The sequence below is a fragment of the Enoplosus armatus genome, chromosome 8 (assembly GCF_043641665.1).
Source record: "Enoplosus armatus isolate fEnoArm2 chromosome 8, fEnoArm2.hap1, whole genome shotgun sequence".
Taxonomy (NCBI): Eukaryota; Metazoa; Chordata; class Actinopteri; order Centrarchiformes; family Enoplosidae; genus Enoplosus; species Enoplosus armatus.
The window spans coordinates 23,751,120-23,771,541 of NC_092187.1; the positions used below are offsets into that span (position 1 = coordinate 23,751,120).

General features: G+C 42.6%; 1 protein-coding gene across 1 annotated transcript; it reads right to left on the reverse strand.

Annotated features, from left to right (window-relative positions):
- Positions 1–2,785: 2,785 nt before the first annotated feature.
- LOC139289573 (Ig-like V-type domain-containing protein FAM187A) lies at positions 2,786–6,157 on the reverse strand. The gene is made up of 5 exons (XM_070911204.1): positions 5,951–6,157; positions 4,875–5,152; positions 4,128–4,490; positions 3,549–3,787; positions 2,786–3,012 (listed from the first exon to the last, which is right to left on the reverse strand). Exons 1-5 carry the CDS (start codon positions 6,155–6,157, stop codon positions 2,786–2,788), a joined length of 1,314 nt encoding a protein of 437 aa, XP_070767305.1.
- Positions 6,158–20,422: the final 14,265 nt, after the last annotated feature.

A 20,422-nucleotide genomic window follows, 5' to 3' on the forward strand; every position in this document is an offset into this window, starting at 1 on the left:
ATCCGGCTTGTAAAGACCCATTCACAGTTAGATCAAGATAAAAACTGAATCAAACTGAGTTAATTCAGAGTTCCAGTGGAACAGTAATTGTAATTATAGCTGACTGAGCTCCGGTCGAACACTCAGGGGAAATGAATCGTGTTGAACTGGATTCAATCTTTCAAAATAATGGCGGTCAGAATTATGCACAGACCTAAAGTAATTTCTGCTCACAAATGACTAATTCATGCTCTGAAATTACTTCCGTTGTGCTCCCAAATTAATAATTCATACGCACAAAAACAAGCGAATGATTAGGGACGTACCTGAATCCGAAGTACAAACAATGCGACGGAAACGGATATTTTTTCTACCCAAAGTTGCTCGTTATTATTCGGAAAAGAAAGACAGCGAGAGAGAGATGAAAAGTACAGTGAGAGCATGTGGAAATATATTTCTTAATTAATTATATGCCAATATTAAATCAATTTGATGCTTTGAAGGCAGTAACAGTTGAATTACCAATAAATATTAGGTTTTAAATGTTTAGAAATATTCATAAAGTATATATATGATTTGCTCACTCCACTTCTGGTCTTCTATCTGAATACAGATACAGAGACAGATCATTTTGTTGTAATTACATGACGAAGCAAATAAGTGAAATGGGATTGTTTTTGTACTATTTTCAAGTTCAAAAATGAACTTTGATGCACGAACAAGAAGTACTTACTGTGCAACCCTGTGGTGACAACGCAATCGCCGCCCGGATCATGAATGAAACACTACATTTATGCAGCGTGCTGAAGTCGCAGGGAGGTGGTCGAGGTACAAAGTGCAGGACTGTGACACCAGGATCCAGGCTTTGTGTCCAGACTCCTGTCTGCGGTTAGCTTTAGGCAACACGAGCACTGTGGTTAAGCTTCGGGAAAGCTTGTGATTTTGTTTAAATGTTAATAAAAAATCTGATGTGTTGAAATAGGCCATAATCTTTCCCTTTGAGTTGTATCTATTTTGTAATATTATCTAATATCTATATCTATAGATCTAATATTTCAGAGGTAGAAGAATAACCTTTGATGCTTTAGATGCTTAATTGATATTGAAATGTAACAAGTATGTTAATTCTTTCATATTAATATTAATAGGTTCATTCAGCATCTGCAGGCACCCCGAAACCAAAACTCAACCACAAGCTATCACTCAGTTTCAACTTACTATAGCGGTAAGAACTAAGAGTGGTGAGTTGCTTCATTACTTTGCGGCTGATGTCCTTTTTATGATTTTAACTTGAGAGAGAGAAGAAAAATACAGAAAGAAAGTAAATGTTCAACAACACAATAAGTTAGTGGCCATTTGCTGTCGACATCGCAATCATCGAGTCAGACACGTTTTAAGACCCTCTGTAGTTGTAGTTGGTGTAAAAGGCTCTGAGCTCCATCGATGTCCCAGAATGAAGCAGCATGTGAGGATCTGATGAGGACCATTAAAAACACCCAAAGGCTTCATGTTGAATTCTGGTCCGTCAGTGAACCGTCAGTCTGTTTACTGGCTGTCAAAAACTGTGGCAGAAAGACGGCGAGGGTAAGGTGGGGGGGAAAAAGACGAGGGATGAGAGGGACTGGAGAGGAGGCCACAGCTGTGGAGGAACAAGTGTCTCTGTGTTCATCTCTCTGGCTCTCAGGGTGGAGGGACGTCTTAATGAGGACGCATCTTATGTCCCCTCTGTCTAACAGCAACATCCCAAATATCTCTCCTCCGATTCTGTTAATCTCTCTGCTGCTCTTCATCGCAGTTTCAAGAGACACTTCAACACCTCCAGGCGCTGCAAACAAACACCAAGCCTGCTTTTTATTGAGAAATCACAAAATGATTATTAACACTTTGGATTCTATTTTATTCTTCCGTCATCAAGAATAAAAAAGTGTTCATTTTCCATATGCATTTCTTTCTATAGATAAAAGTGAAATATATAAGATAATGAAGTTATAACACATATATAATGATGTGTAGAAAAAAATATTAAACTGAAACAGAAGGTTAATAAAATTCTGTGCCAGTTTAAACATTAATAATAAAAGCAATCGATCTGATCTGCTAATCTCATCTAATTTGCACAAAATAATTGGACTGAAAAGCTCATCTGTCTTTGCTCACATTCAGCACCTCCTTTATTCTTTTATCAACCACTCAATCTTGACTTTTTTCCCCTTTCTTTTCTCCCACTATTGTCCTTTTATCTACGTGTCATTGTCTGTCTCTGTTCTCTCTCAGTGGCTCTTTCATTGTTTCATCATATCTCTCTCACTCTCATCAGCAGAAGCTGCACACCTGAGAGCTCTTCACACTCTGGTGAAGAGGATGCATCAGGTGGGATTACTTATACACAAACACACAAACACAGGGGACAAAAACATCACCCGTGCTCACAAATATGCAGTGAAAGGAGGCACATTCAAAACAGGAAACCCAGGAAAACATAGATGCTAATGTGCTTTCACGCTCTGAAATGAACTATTTTCCAAACATCGGATTCAAAACCTTTCGGTTATACCATCAAACGCTAATTTGCTGTAGATGCCGTCATGGAGGGGGTCTACAGTCGGGCCAGCTGGCCCCATGAGGTCGTACTGTTCATTACACACCAGAAAACAATATGATTGTGTGGATGAAGTGTCCTTTATATGTGTGAAGTATGTTAGCGTCGGCCTGCTGCAGCTGACAGGAAATCGTTTGTTGCAGAACAACTGGACATTATTATCACGGTGGCTGAGAATAACTACAAGGTCCAAGTTTTTAAATGAGTTTAATCCACGCGTGTTTCTCCGGCGTCTCTGAGGTGTCTGACTCCAGCTCTGCCGAACACCAGCAGGCAAAATACAGCCGTCATGACAGCGTATGATCTCAGCACAGTCTGGACAGCTGTCGGGAAGTCCGGATGTGATGTCACTGACTGTCCCCGCCCCAAATGGGCGTAGACCAGCAGACGTATCTGGGCGGCCTCGTGACCCTGCAGCCAGCAGTAGTAGACGCCTAATTAACAAAAAGGATATTAATTAAAATACTTAAAAATACAAAACATTTAAAAAATATTGGTTATCACACCAAGGTTGAAATGCGACAAACAGGAAACAGGAAATGGATTTCAGACTGCAGACTACAAAATGAACACATCACAGATGATCTAACACAGCATGAGTGCAAGGGAGCTGCTACATATACACTGGAACTAATGTGGTGACGAGGGGCAGCTGTGCAGCCAGGTGACCGGATCACCTGATGGGCAGGAAACTCAACAGTGACGGCTGGTGGACAGGTGAGGAATAAAAACACTGAGAAGAGTTACAGAACAAACGCCTGGAGAATAGGCTGCCATTTTGTGCAAATTTCATCACACAAACTGGCGCGAGGAGCTTTTGCAGACTTGAATTGGTGGCAAGTAAACACCACTTGAGGGCTAGCAGCTTAATAAAATATAAATACAGATATATAAACACTCGTTTTTCACAAGGCTCGTCCTGGCTGTCAGACACAGGTGTAGCTCCATGACAGTAAAGAGTAGTTGGTACCTGAGTCCTCAGTTTTTGCAGGTTTAAACACCAGGTGGTGTCCAGTGTCTATCAACAGCCTGGGGGGGGTGGCACTTAGGTTACGACCTGCCGAGTGTTCAGACCTGTAGATGGGTTCAGATCCTCTGTCCCAAGCCACGGCCATGTTAGGTCGCGCCCCGGGACAGCCCAGGGTCAGGACACGGTCTGAAGGGTGGTTCAGGTAGAACACTGGTACCTCTACGTGCGGGGACGCAGAACTACAACACAGAAATAGCAATGAATTACATTAAAGATGTATTACATTTGTATTTAGCAGTTTTACTGCGACTGCAACTGTAATGACAGAGTGAGAGAAACAGGAAAATATCATTATTAATTATTACTAATTCTTTTAAAAACTAATATTGACCTGTGGTCAAAACAGTTGGGTGGTAGATTTAGTAGTTTAGTTTAATGCATGAATCTGTTTGTGTTATAGATTACCCCCCCCATTGAGTCTTGCCAAAGAACACTTCGACATGTGGACAGGAGGATCAAACAGTCTGTCTACCTGCCACCTGTCTGTCTACCTGCCACCTGTCTTATCTACACGCTTACTTGTATCCAAGAAAGGCCATCAGAGCAAGGATTTTGGGGGACGGAGGAGCTTGAGGTGGACAAGTCACTTGACAGCTTTTGACCTCCAGCTTGGCTCCAACTCTGCTTCCCTTCAGTTGTCCAAAAGACCTGGGCACCGCCCCTGATCCACAGGAAGCCACCGTCTGATTGGCCCGTCTGTAGCGTACATGCAGGAAGCGGGAGTGGACGTAGCAGAGTCCCACGCGAACCTGCTCTCCTGGTACTCCACAGCGATCACAGACCGACCAGGGCTGGAAGCTGGTGAAGATCCAGTACAACGGCTGAGCAGAGCCAAGTCCTTTTCTTTCTTCCCTTTTCTTGCTCACAGTTTCTGGAGTGAGCCTATGAGCATGAAATGAGAATATGAATCTCTTGAATCAGTGGTCCATCATGGGTTATACATGACACATGACATGATCAATTCAGTTACCATCAGGTTTTCAGAGTCTATTAAAATGTACGCTTCTGTTATCTCTGTTTTTCAGCCACCAGCATGAACGTGTGGGAGGTAAGATGTGAATCATTCAGCAGTGAACAGAATCAAATATTGAACACGTCTCCAGTGATGATGGGTTGTCTCCATGATGTTTGCAGAAACATGCTAAGAATGTCCAAACTTGAATAGAATTGACTTTGGGGGTCGATACATGTACGCTGGACAGCAGCGAGTCGATTGAACTTGTCAGATTTCGAACAAAGTCATTGACTACCCGTCTTTCTCGTCACCTCGGAGTGAAGCTGAGCGTGCGCGCCTCCTGGATGTCCAGGTCATAACCATAGAAGAAGTCTTTGTGGGCAGAGCCACAGATGTAGATGCCGGAGTCGTCGGGCCCCGCCCGGAAGATCAGCAGGCTGAAGAGACGGATGGAGAATCGACTCCGCAGGGCGCCGCTGTGAGGGACACGACTAGGGTCCAGCAGCTTGTTGCCATGGTGATCAGTCAGAGCTCTGGTCTCCTTGGAGCCGCCCTGGTGTTTCCTAAAGAACCATACAACTGACTGGACCTGAAACACACAGGCAACTAAATGACCAAAATCTATCTGCTGATGGTCGATAATGTTGTTCAGTTGATCGACACCAGAGACTCAAACCACCTTCAGCAGAAGCTGAGATTGAATGAGTTTCTCATTCTGCAGAGGGAAAATAACATCCTGTCTTTTCTCCTCTGTTTCACTCAGATCCATTCAACTCTACAAACCCTACTCTCCTATAAAGCTGAGAGGCTGAGGAATGCTAGTCATACAAATATTTGTTTCTGATTGATGAAACTAACTCAACTGGAGACTAAAACCTTACATGTAACTGCTGTCAGAGTATATTTCAATATGAAACATTCAAATGTATATAAAAAAATATAAAAAAGAACATATGTAACCTCACAGTTTTAACTATGATCATCACATCTTTTGATCCTTTTCCGGGACAATACTCATTCTGCAAGCTGCTGTTTGAACACTGTGTTTTGAACCAATGATATTTGAAGAGTGAATCACTTTGTTCCACTGTTTTCGTCGACCGTGCCGCCAAGGTCGGTGGTGACCTTGTGCTGACGCGTTTATGTGGAGTTTATGTGTTTATGTTTATGATACTAGTTAGCAAAACATGTTATATTAATCAACAACAGCATCCTCGGCTGATAGCAGCAGCCTGTGGCGTGCAGGCTGGAGGGATCAGAGGTAGCCGAGAGCTGAGACTCAAAATGCAAAACATTGACATTGGCAACCGCTCACTTTAGGCTCAAACCTAAAGAGCTGATCAATTACAAGATGACCATTTATCAATATATTATTATTTGTGGTTACCTGTTGAGGTTTGCAGTGGCAGGGCAGCTCCAGAGTGACTCCAGCCAAGTAGGCAGCGTTGGTGAAGGTCAGGAAGGCAGGACAGGCTCTTCTAGCAAACACATCCTGCTTATCCTCGGGAGCCTCATAGCTCCACACCTCGGGGCACCGGAGGAGGAGGAGGCGAAGGAGGAGGAAGAGGAGGGGAGAGGACGGTGGAGGAGGCATTAGGCTTCTCTGAGGATGAAGACGGTTCTTACAAGCTACAAAAGTCACGACTTCAATAAAATATTTCTGCACAGTCTCAGAGAAACCTTCAGAGTTTTAGTTTGTCTTGAAACTCAAACAAGGTTACTTTCAAATCACAACAGCTTTGACGGAATCTGAAGAAGCTCACTGAGGACTCGTCCTCTGTTGTCAATACAAACGTCTTGAAGTCCAAAACCTGTCTTATTACAGTAAGAGTTCCCAAAGATGCATGTTGTTATTATGTCCTGGGTTTTTAAATACAACAATCCTTCTGGTATCTTCTTTTTTTTTCTGAGGACATTCTCACCAAATGCTCTTTTTCTTTCTTCCTCTCAATAAAGTTAAACACAGTCTCTTTGTCCAGCATTTAATTGTGTACTGCTGTTGCTTTTATATAATATAGACGGACCTCAGCTGGGGTTGCTATGTTAACGATACGCACATTTGAAGTTCTGTTGGCCAAAACTTCACAGAAGTATAAATTAACAACATCAACGACACTGCAAAGCTACACACAGTCCCTTTTTGTAAATTGTGTTTGGGAGTAAAACAAAGTCACATTTCTAAAATAAAACGTAACCCTCAACAGTCATGAACAGCCATGAATCAACCGCTATTAGAAAAGGTGCTACATTTTTCAGGCCTGTTGGAGAGAAGTACAGACACAATATGCTTTTAGTTATCTTTTGCTTGTAGGCTCTAAGGATGGCAGTGTCTGTCTGCGGGTCCACCAGTTTACTCCAGACTGTAAATCTCTCCACAGGATGGATTGTCATGAAATCTGGTACAGTTATTCACGGTGCCCAGAGGATGAATCCTTATGTGTCGACTACTGAGACATCATTTGTGCGGTTAATATTTTGTTTTTAAAGATTAAAGGATCAAGATTACAAGTGGATCTGTCCTGCATAATCTCATTTTCGCAGTGTAGGTCATTCAGATTGAAGACTGCACGAGCGCCATGTATTTCTATGAATGAGACTCACTTGGGGTATTGCTGTAATGTTGCTGTTCTTTATTGTTGTTACTGTGAGCATGAGGTGAAGGACGTTTAAAACAGTTCACAGAACACGTATCTGCCATTAGTTGGGCGTTGTTGACCTGCTCGAAGCAAGTGGGTGGTGCAAAATGTGTGAAATCCTGACACCAAAGTCCCCAATGACTCCCCTCTGCTGCACTTCCTTCCACCACAAGTCACCAAGACCCTAAACCGCTGCATTGCTGTGAAAAATAAAAGTATTGCCTCAGGAAAAAGCCATTGCGCCGATGCGGAGCTACACACAGCTCATAATCCACGCTACAGAATGTGTTGGTGTGAGGTGAGCTATGCTTCACACACTTAATTCATCCTGCACTCCCTCACAGTGCTGCCGCTGCAGGCCGATGTTGTTGTAATGTTATCAAGTAGAAATAAATGAGCGCAATGAAGCGGCTCCTTGCTGAGCCGCAGGTCTGTGTGTCATTAGGCCGCCAGCACAATGACTGAACGCCACGCTCGCTACTGACCGACTTCACTGCCTGGAGACACAAACAAGACTCGCTGGATGTAAGATGGCAGCCTCGGCTGAAGGCGTGCACTGAAAGAGAAATCCACTGTGTGTGTGTGTGTGTGGGTGGGTGTAAACATTGGGTACGGTAGTTTCAGGGTTGAATTTTCAAAACAATACTGAAGGTGTGAGGGCAGCAGGATGACTAAGTGTATGTTCAGAGGGGTAAACACTTCTGATTACACCTCCCTGTTTTCCATTAACAAGATGGTGTTTAGTTCATATCCAAAACACCACATATTCATTTTCATCACGTGGCCAGGGGCATCAGGAAAACTGTGTCTATTTCTCTCTCTCTATCTATTTTTGACAAGAAAATGCATAATTTGGTAAAAAATACCAATGTATATATTGTTTAACTGACCAATGAGATTCAGTCACACCAGCTGACACTGGCTCAAAGATGAGTTTATTGAAAAAGGTCATATGTGGCAGGTAACTTTATAACTGCATGCAGATACAGAAATACAGAAATGTAAGTAAAATATGCTCATTTGCTATAAGGTTGATATACAATATATAAACACGTGTTTTTGCAACAATATTAAAACACATAAAATGTTTGCAACTGGGAACAAATCACGACAAAATCTAAAACACTTACTCCACAAATGTATGTAATCTCATATTTTCAAAAGCTACGTTGTCCTTTAAACCTGCTCTGAATTTGTCTAAATGTCAGAATGTAAACACAATTATTCCAAATGTTACATCGTCTGTTTTTCTGAAGAAGAAAACAACAACGTACTTCTTCACTGGCATGCCGTCTGACAGGAAGTGCCATTTGTTTTTTCCTCCTTTTGAAACAGTTTGATCATCATATATTTCCTGCTTACTTTAGCACATAGAAGCTCTTTCTTGGACTTAAGAAGGGAGCATGTTTACTGCCTTCACTCACCTGCTGTGATGAAAGCAGGAAACATTTATTTCAGCGATTTGCAAACCCTTTAGCTGTAAATGCATTCTAGTTTTTGTCACCAGTGGAAGCTAAGTGGACTTACATTACTCCCCTGGATTGATAACTACAACCTTCACCCTAACAGTAGATCTTTATGCAATAACTTTACATAATAGTCACATCCTGAACAGTTGCTGTAATTGTGTTTGTAGCAGTTTGTGCGTTTGTAGATCGCAAACACCCGTAGAGTGACACCAACACTGTTTTATCACTGATGTTCTTTAAACATAAAACAACAAAACTGTCCTGAGCATCAGTCATCGTGTCTAGCACAGCGGAGATCAGAACAGGCGATTCTTAAAGGCTGAATGAGTTGACAACAGACAAAACAGGCCCTCTCAACCATCACTTATGACCCGCCAGAAGTGTGTGATGGTGTTCTGGACATTTCATAGTGGTTTGGGGAGGATAAATAGGAGATACATAAAATGTCTTCTGTCCCTTTTCTTTCTTCTTCCTGTCCATTAACTGCAGCTGTAATCTGAACATCATTTACCCTCCACCCTGAGACACCACACCTGACACCCTCTACGTCTCATCAGACCTCTCGTCCACCACATCTCAGTAGATATACCCCTGATCCCTTTTCTCCCAAACATCCATCAATTCAAGTCTAGACAGAACATCTCCAGGTATTTTTACATACCGACCTTCATGGTTTTCATCATCTGTCCCTGCCTCCTCCTCCTCCTTCTCTTCCTCTACTTATCAACTCCATCTTACAGCATCCATTCTGAGGCTGGATGCTGAATACCACCCAGTCCTCCAGCATTCACCTCTCCACTCCAAACACTTGAATCTTGTCATTAAGTATGGTCTCTCCATTCATTTGTCTGTCCAACACTTTGGTCCAGAGCGAGACATCTCAACAATCAACATGAAATCTGTTGTGGACATTCACGGTGCTCAGAGGATGAATCCTGATGCTTTTGGTGATCTAACCTTTCCTCCACCAAATTTTTCGCCTTGTACAAAATTAAAAATCTTATTAGACTGTGAGTTAATTAACCAGGAGTCATATATAATGAACAGAAGGGGAGCGACTACAGTGAAGTGCTTAAATTGGTTGAATTACTGAACTGAACACAGTGGAACCTGGTCTTTCACAAACTCCCCTACCTATATTTATCTTCCTCTACACCCCCCCCAACCTCCTCCTCTGCACCCCCCTGTGCCCTGTGTACACCCTATACCGACTTCCCCCATAAGGCCAAACATGCAGTACAACCAAACTCTAATTGCCAAATCCTCAGCCATCCTACAGACATGTTTATGTAACTGACATTTACTCCACTGTTAAAGTTTAATCTAATTACATCTAATATGCAAACTTCTCCTCCTTGCACCTATCGCTCCTCCTGCTCCCTGTCGGGTTCCACAATTAAGTTAAATGTCATTTCTACCTTCTCTGCAATTTGAATGCTTAACCTATTCACTACAGATTGTGTAAACATTACATTATTTAAAGTCATCATCAGTTTTTGTATTTCGGTCCTTCCACACAGCAACTGACTTCAATTACTCTCCAGGAAATGACCATTAGTGCTGGAAAAGTATTACACCGACAAACTATGTTAAATCAAAATGTACAAAACGAACAATAAAACATGGATATCATGAAAGCGGTTGTTTGTTGTGTTGAAACTGTTTTTTAAGCAGCAAAGTTTAGATGCAAAGGTGTCCCGGGATGCCAGGGTGTCCCTGTCCCTGCACACGATGATAACGCGAAATGACTCGAACCTGAACATACATAAACACAACCAAACATTTTTCTTGGGAGGACAGTCTCTGTCACATATACGTACGCAAGTCTATACGGCCGCGTGAAAACAACTAAAACGTTTCCATGACAATTGAGGAGCTCCATGTGCTGAGGAAGGCCAGAAGAACGTGTACATTTCATCATCTTAAGCTACTTTCAAAGCCCTGCAAGGCTGTGAAAATAACCAAAGTGAAAGTACCAACCGCTGCATTGAAAGTAGAAAATACATTAATGAACATAAGCTGCCACTGGTGGAGTTCTTTCAGCGTAATCTAGGGAAGAAAAGAAAGCTGCTTCTAACCTGGTTTCACCTCCTTGTTTTCCATTAATATAACCGTCATTTTCTGTTCCTGTCCAGTGAAATCTTCAGAGCTCTCCTCTTACCTCAGTGCAAGCTAGGAACATTCATGTTACTGTAGTTGCCTTCCCTCAAACTTGCTTCTGTCTGGATCTTTTATTCATGAGAGTGTTTGCTCACCTGTCTGTGTGTGTGTGTGTGTGTGTGTGTGTGTGTGTGTGTGTGCATTTAGTGCTCCGCTTGATAAGATTTTAGATTGGAGCACCAGACTTTATTTATTGATCTGTCCTCCCGCTGCCTTTTATTCATTCCCTCCTGATGTTCTTTAAGATTCAATGAAGGGAGCCTGGAGACAAACTCAGAGTGCTCAAACAGTAGACATTAGATGCAGTGTATGTGCAAGGTAGTCTCAGGCAAAGCTGCATTAACTTTACAGCTGTATCACTTTCAGTCTCACTAATGGCAAACTTAGTTTGCTGAATTTAAATTCTGGTGTTTGGTATGGATAAGCAGGACATCTGATCTGCATGCAAAAACAGATAACTTACATTTTAAAGATCAATACAACGACTTCTAGCAGATCATCAATATTAGATGTTTTACCACAGTCATCCCTTTCTTATCATTTGGTATAAAGAGCTGAACCTCGCCCCTCCTTGCTAGCCTTTGCTCCTCTTGCCTCTGTAACTTTGTTTCATCAGTCTTTCTGAAAACCTAAAACATACGTGAGGAGTAACTGTCTGTCCATATTCTTAGATATATAAATAACTATTACCACACCATATTGCATTACCTACATTACATTACCCACAATGCAACTCAGTCAGAGTCAGAGATGAGCAGTGGGCTGCAGAGGTCTGGTGAGCTCACTTCTTTCTCTCCACACCCTCGCATTTTGGACTTGTAGTCTTCAAATGATGCTGACTCAAGTGACATTACTTAAGGCAATTTATCAGACTTCCACGCCTCTGGAGTTCCCATTTCATCCCATGAGTCTTACCCACTGGCACGCTGTCACAGCCTCGTGGGAGCTGTAATTGTGGAGTGCTGACAAAATAAAGAGTATTTCTAGCTGTTTAAACTGAGTTAAGCTCCCAAGTAGTGCAGCTCTGTGTGACAGAACACAAGACGGTCCTCAACCCCCAGGCCATGAAACGGTAGCAGGTTGCTGAACCTTTACCACTATTTGTATATACATTGCAGAGGTTCGCAGAGACGATTACATGTATCTTGAGAAGCATAATTCCAGTTTAAGCCAAACCGTACGCAGGACTTAGTTTGGGCTTTGTTAAGAGAGAGGAGTATAAAAAATGCAGCCCACACAGGAAGAAGCAGAGCTGAAATACAAACCCAGGACCTTCCTGCTGTTGAACTGAACCAATCTGCTGCTGTCGTGTTAGCATAGTATTTTATGTTGTTTTCAACCTCCCGCAGTCAATAGAAAGCCAACTCACTAGATCACTCACTCCTTTCAACAACATCCTCCTTCACGTTCACGCTTGTTCGACTTCATCCACCCAGCCCAGGTCCAAACACAGCCCTCTGCTGTTGGCCGCTGAGCTGCTCCACTCGAGCAGTTGGCAGTTGAGCTGCTTCCATCAAAGGCCAGTGAAGAGGAGCTGTTGAGGGAGGAGGAGGTGTTACTCATTCATTCTCCACACTCAACATTTCCCAGCTGGTCCTGTGAAGCCTGCCACTCAGGGGATTTTATTTTCACTGCGAGCCGGGCCTGAGGACACCGAGGGTTGTAGTTCAGTTCATCTGTGACACTTTTGGATGGACTGCCGTGAAATTGGGATATTTACGGTGCCCACCTTAATGTGTTACTCCCCCGACCTTCTTTTTAATGCCACCATCAGGCCAATGTTTCTCCTTGTACACAAGAAATATCAAAATTGAATGAGCAGATTGCCATACAATTGAGAACTTTAAGAGTACTTTGTGACTGCGAGAGAGTGAACCTTTTCGAGCCAAGTATTAAAGAGGCAGCCCACCAGTAGCAACCAGGAGGACTGAGACAGATCCGGGAGGGATGACAATACTAGCCAGTAAATGCGAAATTGCATAGTCGGGTTTGCAAGCTTTTATTTTATTTCTTCTTGTTTTAACTTTTAATGTTATTTTTTGCCCAGTGATGTTTCAAAAGGGCAGAAGGAAGCAGAGAGGAGGTCAAAAGTAAACAGTGTGGCTCAAGAGTTTATAGGGTTTTAGTTTCTTGAATTACTCTCATCAAAACACCAAATGTGGGAATATCTACAGTGGAGTTCCACAGACAGTATGTACTGAAGCTGCCCTGCAGGCTTGGGATGTAATGAAGATTGCAGCCTTTAGGGGGCGTCAGTCGGCCTTTCAGCTTTGTTCTTTTAGTATTTTCATTTGCAATTGTATTTTTTCCATACTGTGTACCGCACAGAAAATATTGAATTTTGTACTTTTGAACTCATTCTCTCATCACTGCCATAAAAAAAAAAGTACTTTAGAAGGCATTCGGCCATTTTAAGAACACTAATGTGCACAAGTGGTTATACTGGGAAGCTCCTGACTGAGTGAGCAGCGGGGAGCAAGAACATGTTTATCTGCAGACCAGAGAGCGCTTTATGGTCTAATCATAAAAGTCCTGTTCATTTCCACTGCTGATGCTGCACTGTTAATGGAGGACAGGTGCATTCTGGGGGAATATCATCTGCTGGCTGTGTAGCTTTGCTGGGGACGAAGCCTCGATTTGAGGTCATTACAAGATTCTGCGGCCATTAGATTAGATGGAGTTCGAAATGGTACGACTTAATGGAAAACAGTACGCGGCGGTGGAGGGAATATGGATAAACCTCTTTGTCTTTTCCTGCAATACACAGCAAAGCTTTCATTAACTCTGAGTTTATATCATGTTTCATAAACCCCTTCCGGCCCACGCACGCAGCCTTGACAAAAATGAACAAATCGATGCTATTTTTGTTTTTAAATAAAATAGCATCATAGCACATATTTCAAGCGGTTCTCCTCTGGGAGGTGTCGCTGCCATCACACGTATCTGTTAAATCCCACCGTCTGCACAGCTGACTCAGCTTGATGCAATATAGATGAAACATTGCAGACACGTCAGCGCTGCTCGCTGCAACAAATACTGAAAGATGAAAGAACACGACAGAAAAGACATAATTTTTATTAATCAATAAACAAGATTATATATTTGGTATTTTGTCATAATAATATCTGCATTAAAGCGTGTTGATAATTGACATTATCTGCGCAGTTTACCAAAGAGTGTTGAAATGTCTTTTTGAAAATCTTAATAGAAGAACTTCGACCTGTATCTCGCTTCAGGCGAATCCATGTAAATTTGTCCGAGTGGATGCTGCTCAAACTAAAATCAGCAGCATTCACAAACAAGACTGCAGCAAAGGTCAGTGAACAAACTGACCAAATGTAACCGCAGAAGGAGCGGGGGGATGTCCAAATGTAGCCAAAGAGGGTTTATCAAGGTGTTTTCTCGAGGACTCCAGCTGTGGTTTGTCAAAAGGGGACATATGGATGGATGAGAGATAATTTTCTATCTGTACAAATACAGAATCTTCCAAAAGGACAAATTTAGACCAAAGGGATGTTTAGTGTGGGTACAATGTGGATGAACATTTGGTTTGGGATGCACAGAGAAAGCAACCGTTTTCCACCGCTTATTTGGGTCTGGCTTGTGGTGGAGGCTAAGCAAGGTAGACCAGACATCTTCCTCCCTAGCCACATCCTCAAGCTCTTCCTGGGGGAACCCGAGGCATTCCCAGGTCGGATGGGTAATATGTAATCCCTCTGGCATGTTTTAGGTCTGCCCCAGCGTCTCCTCCATCCTAACCAGATGCACGAACCATCTCATCTGGCTCCTTTTGTTTGAGCTCTTCATAAGAGTTATTCTCAAAAACAACTAGTTTGGTTTCCCAGCTATGAAGGCGGGGTGAAAAGCTGGCAGTCACAGAGAGGGGACAGTGAATCACATTTTCAGTCTCTCCTGGAAGCCGTTCACAAGCGTTGCACTACAAATAAAGAGCTTGAGAGAGAACTTCAAACCCTGCTTACCGTCCCTCCACACACCTACCTGTAGAGCTCTGTTTCCTTTGTACCCGCATGTGATTGACACCCCAAGATACCTGCACTCTCTCACCTGGGACAGTGACTCAGTATCCAACAAGAAAGTAACAATCCACCAATTTCCAACAGAGAAGAAAAAGAAGTGCTCACATAAAATGGACCTTAGCACGAATGATTAAAAATGACCATAAGAAAAATAGATTGAAAAAAAAGATTTCAATAAAATTCACCCTTCATACATCTCAAAGAATTGAAAACGACATGGTGAAAACACCTGTTGGGTCAAAAACATCAGTTTCTGACACCACCACCAACTTGACAGAATGACTATTTTCCTGTTTATTTTGTTTTATTTTTTTTGTCTTGACTTGATCTTCCATATCTTTAGAGCTGTGTACCACAACAGGCTGATTATGTAGAGGCCGACGGCTAATATTCACACACACACACACACACAGACACACACACACACACACACACACACACACACACACATATAAACAGTCTTTTTTAGCTTTCTCTATGCTGGTATTCATTTAGGTGATTGGGTCCATTATTGACAGTAAAATCCCCTTCTCTTTCACACAGACACAAACACACACACATGCACACACTATATATCTAATCACCAGGAAACATAAATGCCATTTTGAAAAAGGTCAGAAGGCATTTTTCTCCTCAGCTGGAGAGAAAAATGACAAGGTCATTGTTGGATGGGTGTCGCTGCTTCAGGGCAGACTGCGGTCTCTGAGGCTGTTAGACAGACCTCTGCAGCTGACCTCCAGCTCTCTGTTTGTCTGGTGTATCTGTCACTCAGTGTCTCCCTTTTCTTTTAACCTCCTCTCTCTGACTGTGGCCTGTCGGAGTAAAGCTTAACAAACAAGTCTTTGAGCCTGGACTGCTGCAGGGAGGGGATGCTAACGCTAGAAGTCATAGCTTGAACCAGGATGCCAGGACAGTTAGCAGACTAGCAGCAGGAACTCAAAGACACACAACAAGGAATTTAATCATTGACAGGAAGTTGTTTTACAATTTCTCAGAAGCTTTGATGAAGCTCTCAAAGAATCTGAGCTGCAGCGAGGACCCTTTAGTAAATCCGGCATATTAAACACATGAACTACAGTATGTTTCACAGAATTCAGGGACATCTGACATTTGATTTTGAGCTAAGGTGAAGCAGCAAACGTTGTTGACATGAAGGTATCAGCAGAGAGATAGGGAAAAGTGTCAGGTTATAAAGCCCCCCCCATACACCTGCAAGAATATGATTGGATGTTAATAGTCAGCTGGTAGCCAATCAGCGAATAAATGAACTACTGATGGCGAAGTGAGTGAAGCAGCTAATGCAAGCACGACTTCAGGGCTCTTCCTGAGCTAACGCTTTTCTCCAGTATTGAATTCATGAATTGTGTTTGACCTGTTGGAGAGACTATTTATACGTCAATGGATCACCTAGCTCATTAGGACTCGTCTTCTGGGGACCATGAATGTGTGTACCAAGTTTCATGGCAATCCAACCAATAGCTGTTGAGATATTTCACTCTGGACCAAATGATTGGACGGACAGACTGAGCCATCTTCTCTGCAGGTGTGTGCGTATGGTTCAAGAATTGTTCAAAACAGGAAAACTGTTACTGCTGCTGTGTGTCGCCGGTTTACAGCACTTTGCCTCTTTGTTCCTCTTGTCTTTATAAATACGTTGATCATCTGATTGCTGGCGTGTTATGGAAGGAGGTTGAATAGGAAGTGATTGGGTCGAGGGTGCCTCAAACCAACGAACCAATAATCAACAAGGAGCTGCATACACTTCACGCGGCCGCAGACTGTGATGCTTTTGAGATGCAAGCGGCTGCTGCGCCTGCTGGCTGCAATTAAGTAATCAGGTTTGTGGAGCACGGCATAAGAAGCATGCAGTGGCCCTAAACATAGATGTAAACAAATCACAACTTAAAATCAGCTTTGCTAATGTTTTATGAGGAAAGAGATGCTCTCAACACAATCGTTAGACCTCAAAAGTACAAATAAAGCATCGTGTTGAGAGACACGGAATGCAAACATTTGCAAACTTTTGTTTTGTTTGCGAGAAACCTCCACAGGGCACCTTTAAGGCAGGCGCATACTTGAAACAAAGTACTTTGTCCCAAGTGTCCTCCATCCATCTAAAAGTAAGTGTTCAGAATGGCCACAACGGCTAAAAGCCTGTCATCATAAAGAGGGGCGCGACGTGAAACTTGTACAAATGGAGACACGGCCGCACTCTGTCAGACAGTCTCTGCTTGAAGCCATTCATGGTGTTATATCGCTCGTACACGTGAAAACTGTTGGACGTAGATGGAAGGAGACGAATGAAAAAAGAGGGCTTGAGACAGAAGCTCAAAGCCAACCTTCTCACCTCCACACATTTTTGATAAGATAAGATTGATAAGATACTTTGTTAGTGCAACAACACAGATGAATAACGACAGCGTACGTGGTCAAGTGAGCAGCGCATTAACTGATGAGGTCTGTCAAACTGTCGGTCTTCCTCTCCATCTGTCCGTCTCTCTGTCTCCTTCCATTTTGTCTTTCATCATTAATCATCTCTTCTCCCCTCTGCCACTAATTATTGTTAATTAGTCATAGCTGCTTCTATTTCTAGACCTGATAATTGCATGGTTACTAATTAGTTACTAATGCATATGAGGACCTATCTTTTGTGTGTGACTGCATGGCAGCCAGATTAAGTGTGTTGCGTGGACACAGATGTGAGTTTGCATCAGTTGCATCCATGAATTTATCTGTTAGTGATTTCTGTTTATATGTCCTGGTCTGTCTGTGTGATGATGATGGTCTTTCACCCCCCCCCCACCCCCCACCACCACCACCCCCGCTGCCTGGAAATGATTTCAGTGTAATTGTGTTGCTGTAATTGCCTCATGCCGTCAACTTGGCTTTCCCATTATCGTTCTCAAAGACTGCCGGGCTCATGTGACGTTGTAGGCAGACTTTCATGTACAACCTTTGTGTTTGCTCCGTGGAAGCCGACATGCACGAGAACAATGAAAGCATTATTATTAACCTCTTCTGAGGCAGAACTACCATCGCTGTAGTGCGAACATGTGTTGTTGTAGGTAAAATGGCACAGTGGGCAAACTTTTCCTTGATACTATAAAATGCTGTCACACTGTGGCTGTGAAAGACCTGCTGCCCTCAGAGTCCGTCTCCTGCTGCGGTGATAGAACGAGAGTATTATGAAGAGGACTCCGATATAATAAATCACAGTGGTGAAAAGATGGTGGCTGCTGCTGCTGCTGCTGCTGCCTGTGAACAGACCTGCTCACTGTCTGTTAATACTACTGCTTCACTATCTGCAGTAAACGTCTATCAGTCACAGATGGATGAAATGTTATGTTCATACTTGGCTTGTAAATTGATCATCTGCAATAAGTCAGAAGGTGGAAACTAAAAATTTCAGAGGTTAACGTCAGAGATGCGACAGGAAATGGGCCTGAAGTTCTGAAATATCTCCACCTTTGTCACAAGCGCTATCCATGGTGCTGATCCCACTGTGGTTTCCAGAGCTGACACTGGCGCCTCCTTAAGAGCACAGCAGTCTGCTACAGTCTCACTACAACCAATCTCAAGTAATCAGCCTCATCCTATTCACATGTGTTCATCTTATACAACCTCTTTGTTCTCTCCACTCTCTATAGAATCTCTCTAGTCTCTGTAGGATAACAACAATCCTACAAGCTCACTGCATGTCACACTGTGCAAGATGGGTCTAATAGAGTCTTTGCAATCTCTATCAGGCTGCAAGAAATCAGTTTTGAGGCATGTCAGATGGTGTGAGGATTCCTGGTGGATCAGTGTGCCTGAACTGAAAAATCTCAAAAAGAGGAGGAGGAGGAGGAGGAGGAGGAGGAGGGCAGCATGGGATGCTGCAAAGTGAGTTTGAGGTAAACATGTTTAAGCTGTAGCATTGCGCTAGCTCACCGGTGAATTCTGTATCATTCATGTTGTTTTCTGATTAATTGTCTTGACGTCACAAAGATTTAATCATGTTTCTCACACACTGATTTTTCCTGTGGGGCAGCTCAAAGTCTCAAAGTGCAAAGAAACTGAGTTTATCCAGTAGTTATAGTATTTTAGTGCATCAAGTCGGTCTTTCTGTTCTGTTCGGTTACTGGTGTTTACTCCTTTGTTGGATCCTGGGTATTGATTTGATTGAGTTTTTGTGTCATCACATTTCTGTTGTTCTGGTGGTGCTCATTGGCTGGAGACAGAAGGGTTGCACAAACTGAATACCATCTTAAGATATTTCAACTTCATAGTTTCCCCACTGCCCTTAAACAGTAAGATAATTAGCAGTGTTTAGTTAGTTTGTTCAGGGTGTTCATTATTTGTTAGTGAACTTATTGCTATATTGGTTTTTTTTTTAGTGTTAGTTCATTTGCAATAGGTCAAAGGTCAGTCAGAAAACTGTAGGCGTAGCAAATATGCTAATGACCCATACAGCATGTGTATAAATCACCACAGATCAATTTGGCAACATTCCCGCACAGACATCAGTCACAGTTTTGCAAAGAAAACAATTTGGGAGTTCACGACCCCTTGTGGAGGTCAAAGGTCAAGATGTTACTTTATGGAAATTTTCTCTTGCGATCATATCAGCAGACGGATGAGAGGCATTTATGAATGTAACGGTCACATCGGCCCTCAAGGGGGAATACTCTGTGAGTGTGCACGGTACATCATTGAACCTGCTGTGAGAGGGCTTCACCCTATTTCATGTCATCCAAAAGTCTAGATTTTGAATGCTACTTATCACGTTCTTGTACATTTATATTGCATCTAATGGCACTTTTTAGCCTCTTAGCTTTTACGGCACATTTACTGCCTGGTTCAGTCTCAGTGTCAGCGCTCCCATCACTGCCAGCAGCAGCAGGCAAACCCACTGCACCACCTGGCAGAGTAAGCAAATAGGTGGTGAACAAAGTGGAGCATTTAGCAGCTAAAGAGCCAGATATTTCCCTCAAGAGTTGGTGGAGACCAAAACAGAGCAAAAAGGAGAATGAACATTGGATTTATTCAGCAGGTAGACACAACCACCACTTCAATGGGATGATAATAGAGCATATCATGGCATCTGTTTGACTTTAGAGACTTTAGCCTGAACAATTTAAGTAGGCCTGAGGTCAGGATCAGGGTTTTGTTTTTCAACTTGTTTTTCTGCCCACAAGTGGCTGATAAAGTCAAATAATGCAGCTTTTGCTTTGACAGACTAGTAGTTTTGAGAGCGAGAAATCGTGTTACTTACAAACTAATATGCTCACTTTGGAAGTTATTGTCTCTTACATGCAAACCCTTTTTAAACCGACTCCTGACCTGAGTCACACACAGGCTGCATAATGCCTGGCTTCGTCAATTCAATTAGGTAACTTCATTTGGTACTTCTAGATAGACAATAGAATCTGTGACAGCAGTGTGATTTGAATGTCTGTCAAATGCGGGTTGACTCTTGCTGATGTGTTATGCACAGATCTTTTGTTTAAAAACGGTAAAAGTGAAAAGAAACCAAATGACATAAACTCAACCAGCTCTGAAGCTAAAGAGCAGTAGA

Excerpts from the sequence above, each read along its gene's own strand:
- LOC139289573 (XM_070911204.1), bottom strand. The coding sequence starts at position 6,157 with ATGCCTCCTCCACCGTCCTCTCCCCTCCTCTTCCTCCTCCTTCGCCTC. Across the intron at positions 5,153-5,950 it reads GCCACTGCAAACCTCAACAG|GTCCAGTCAGTTGTATGGTT; the intron begins GTAACCACAAAT and ends TGTGTGTTTCAG. Across the intron at positions 4,491-4,874 it reads ACGCTCAGCTTCACTCCGAG|GCTCACTCCAGAAACTGTGA; the intron begins GTGACGAGAAAG and ends TCATGCTCATAG.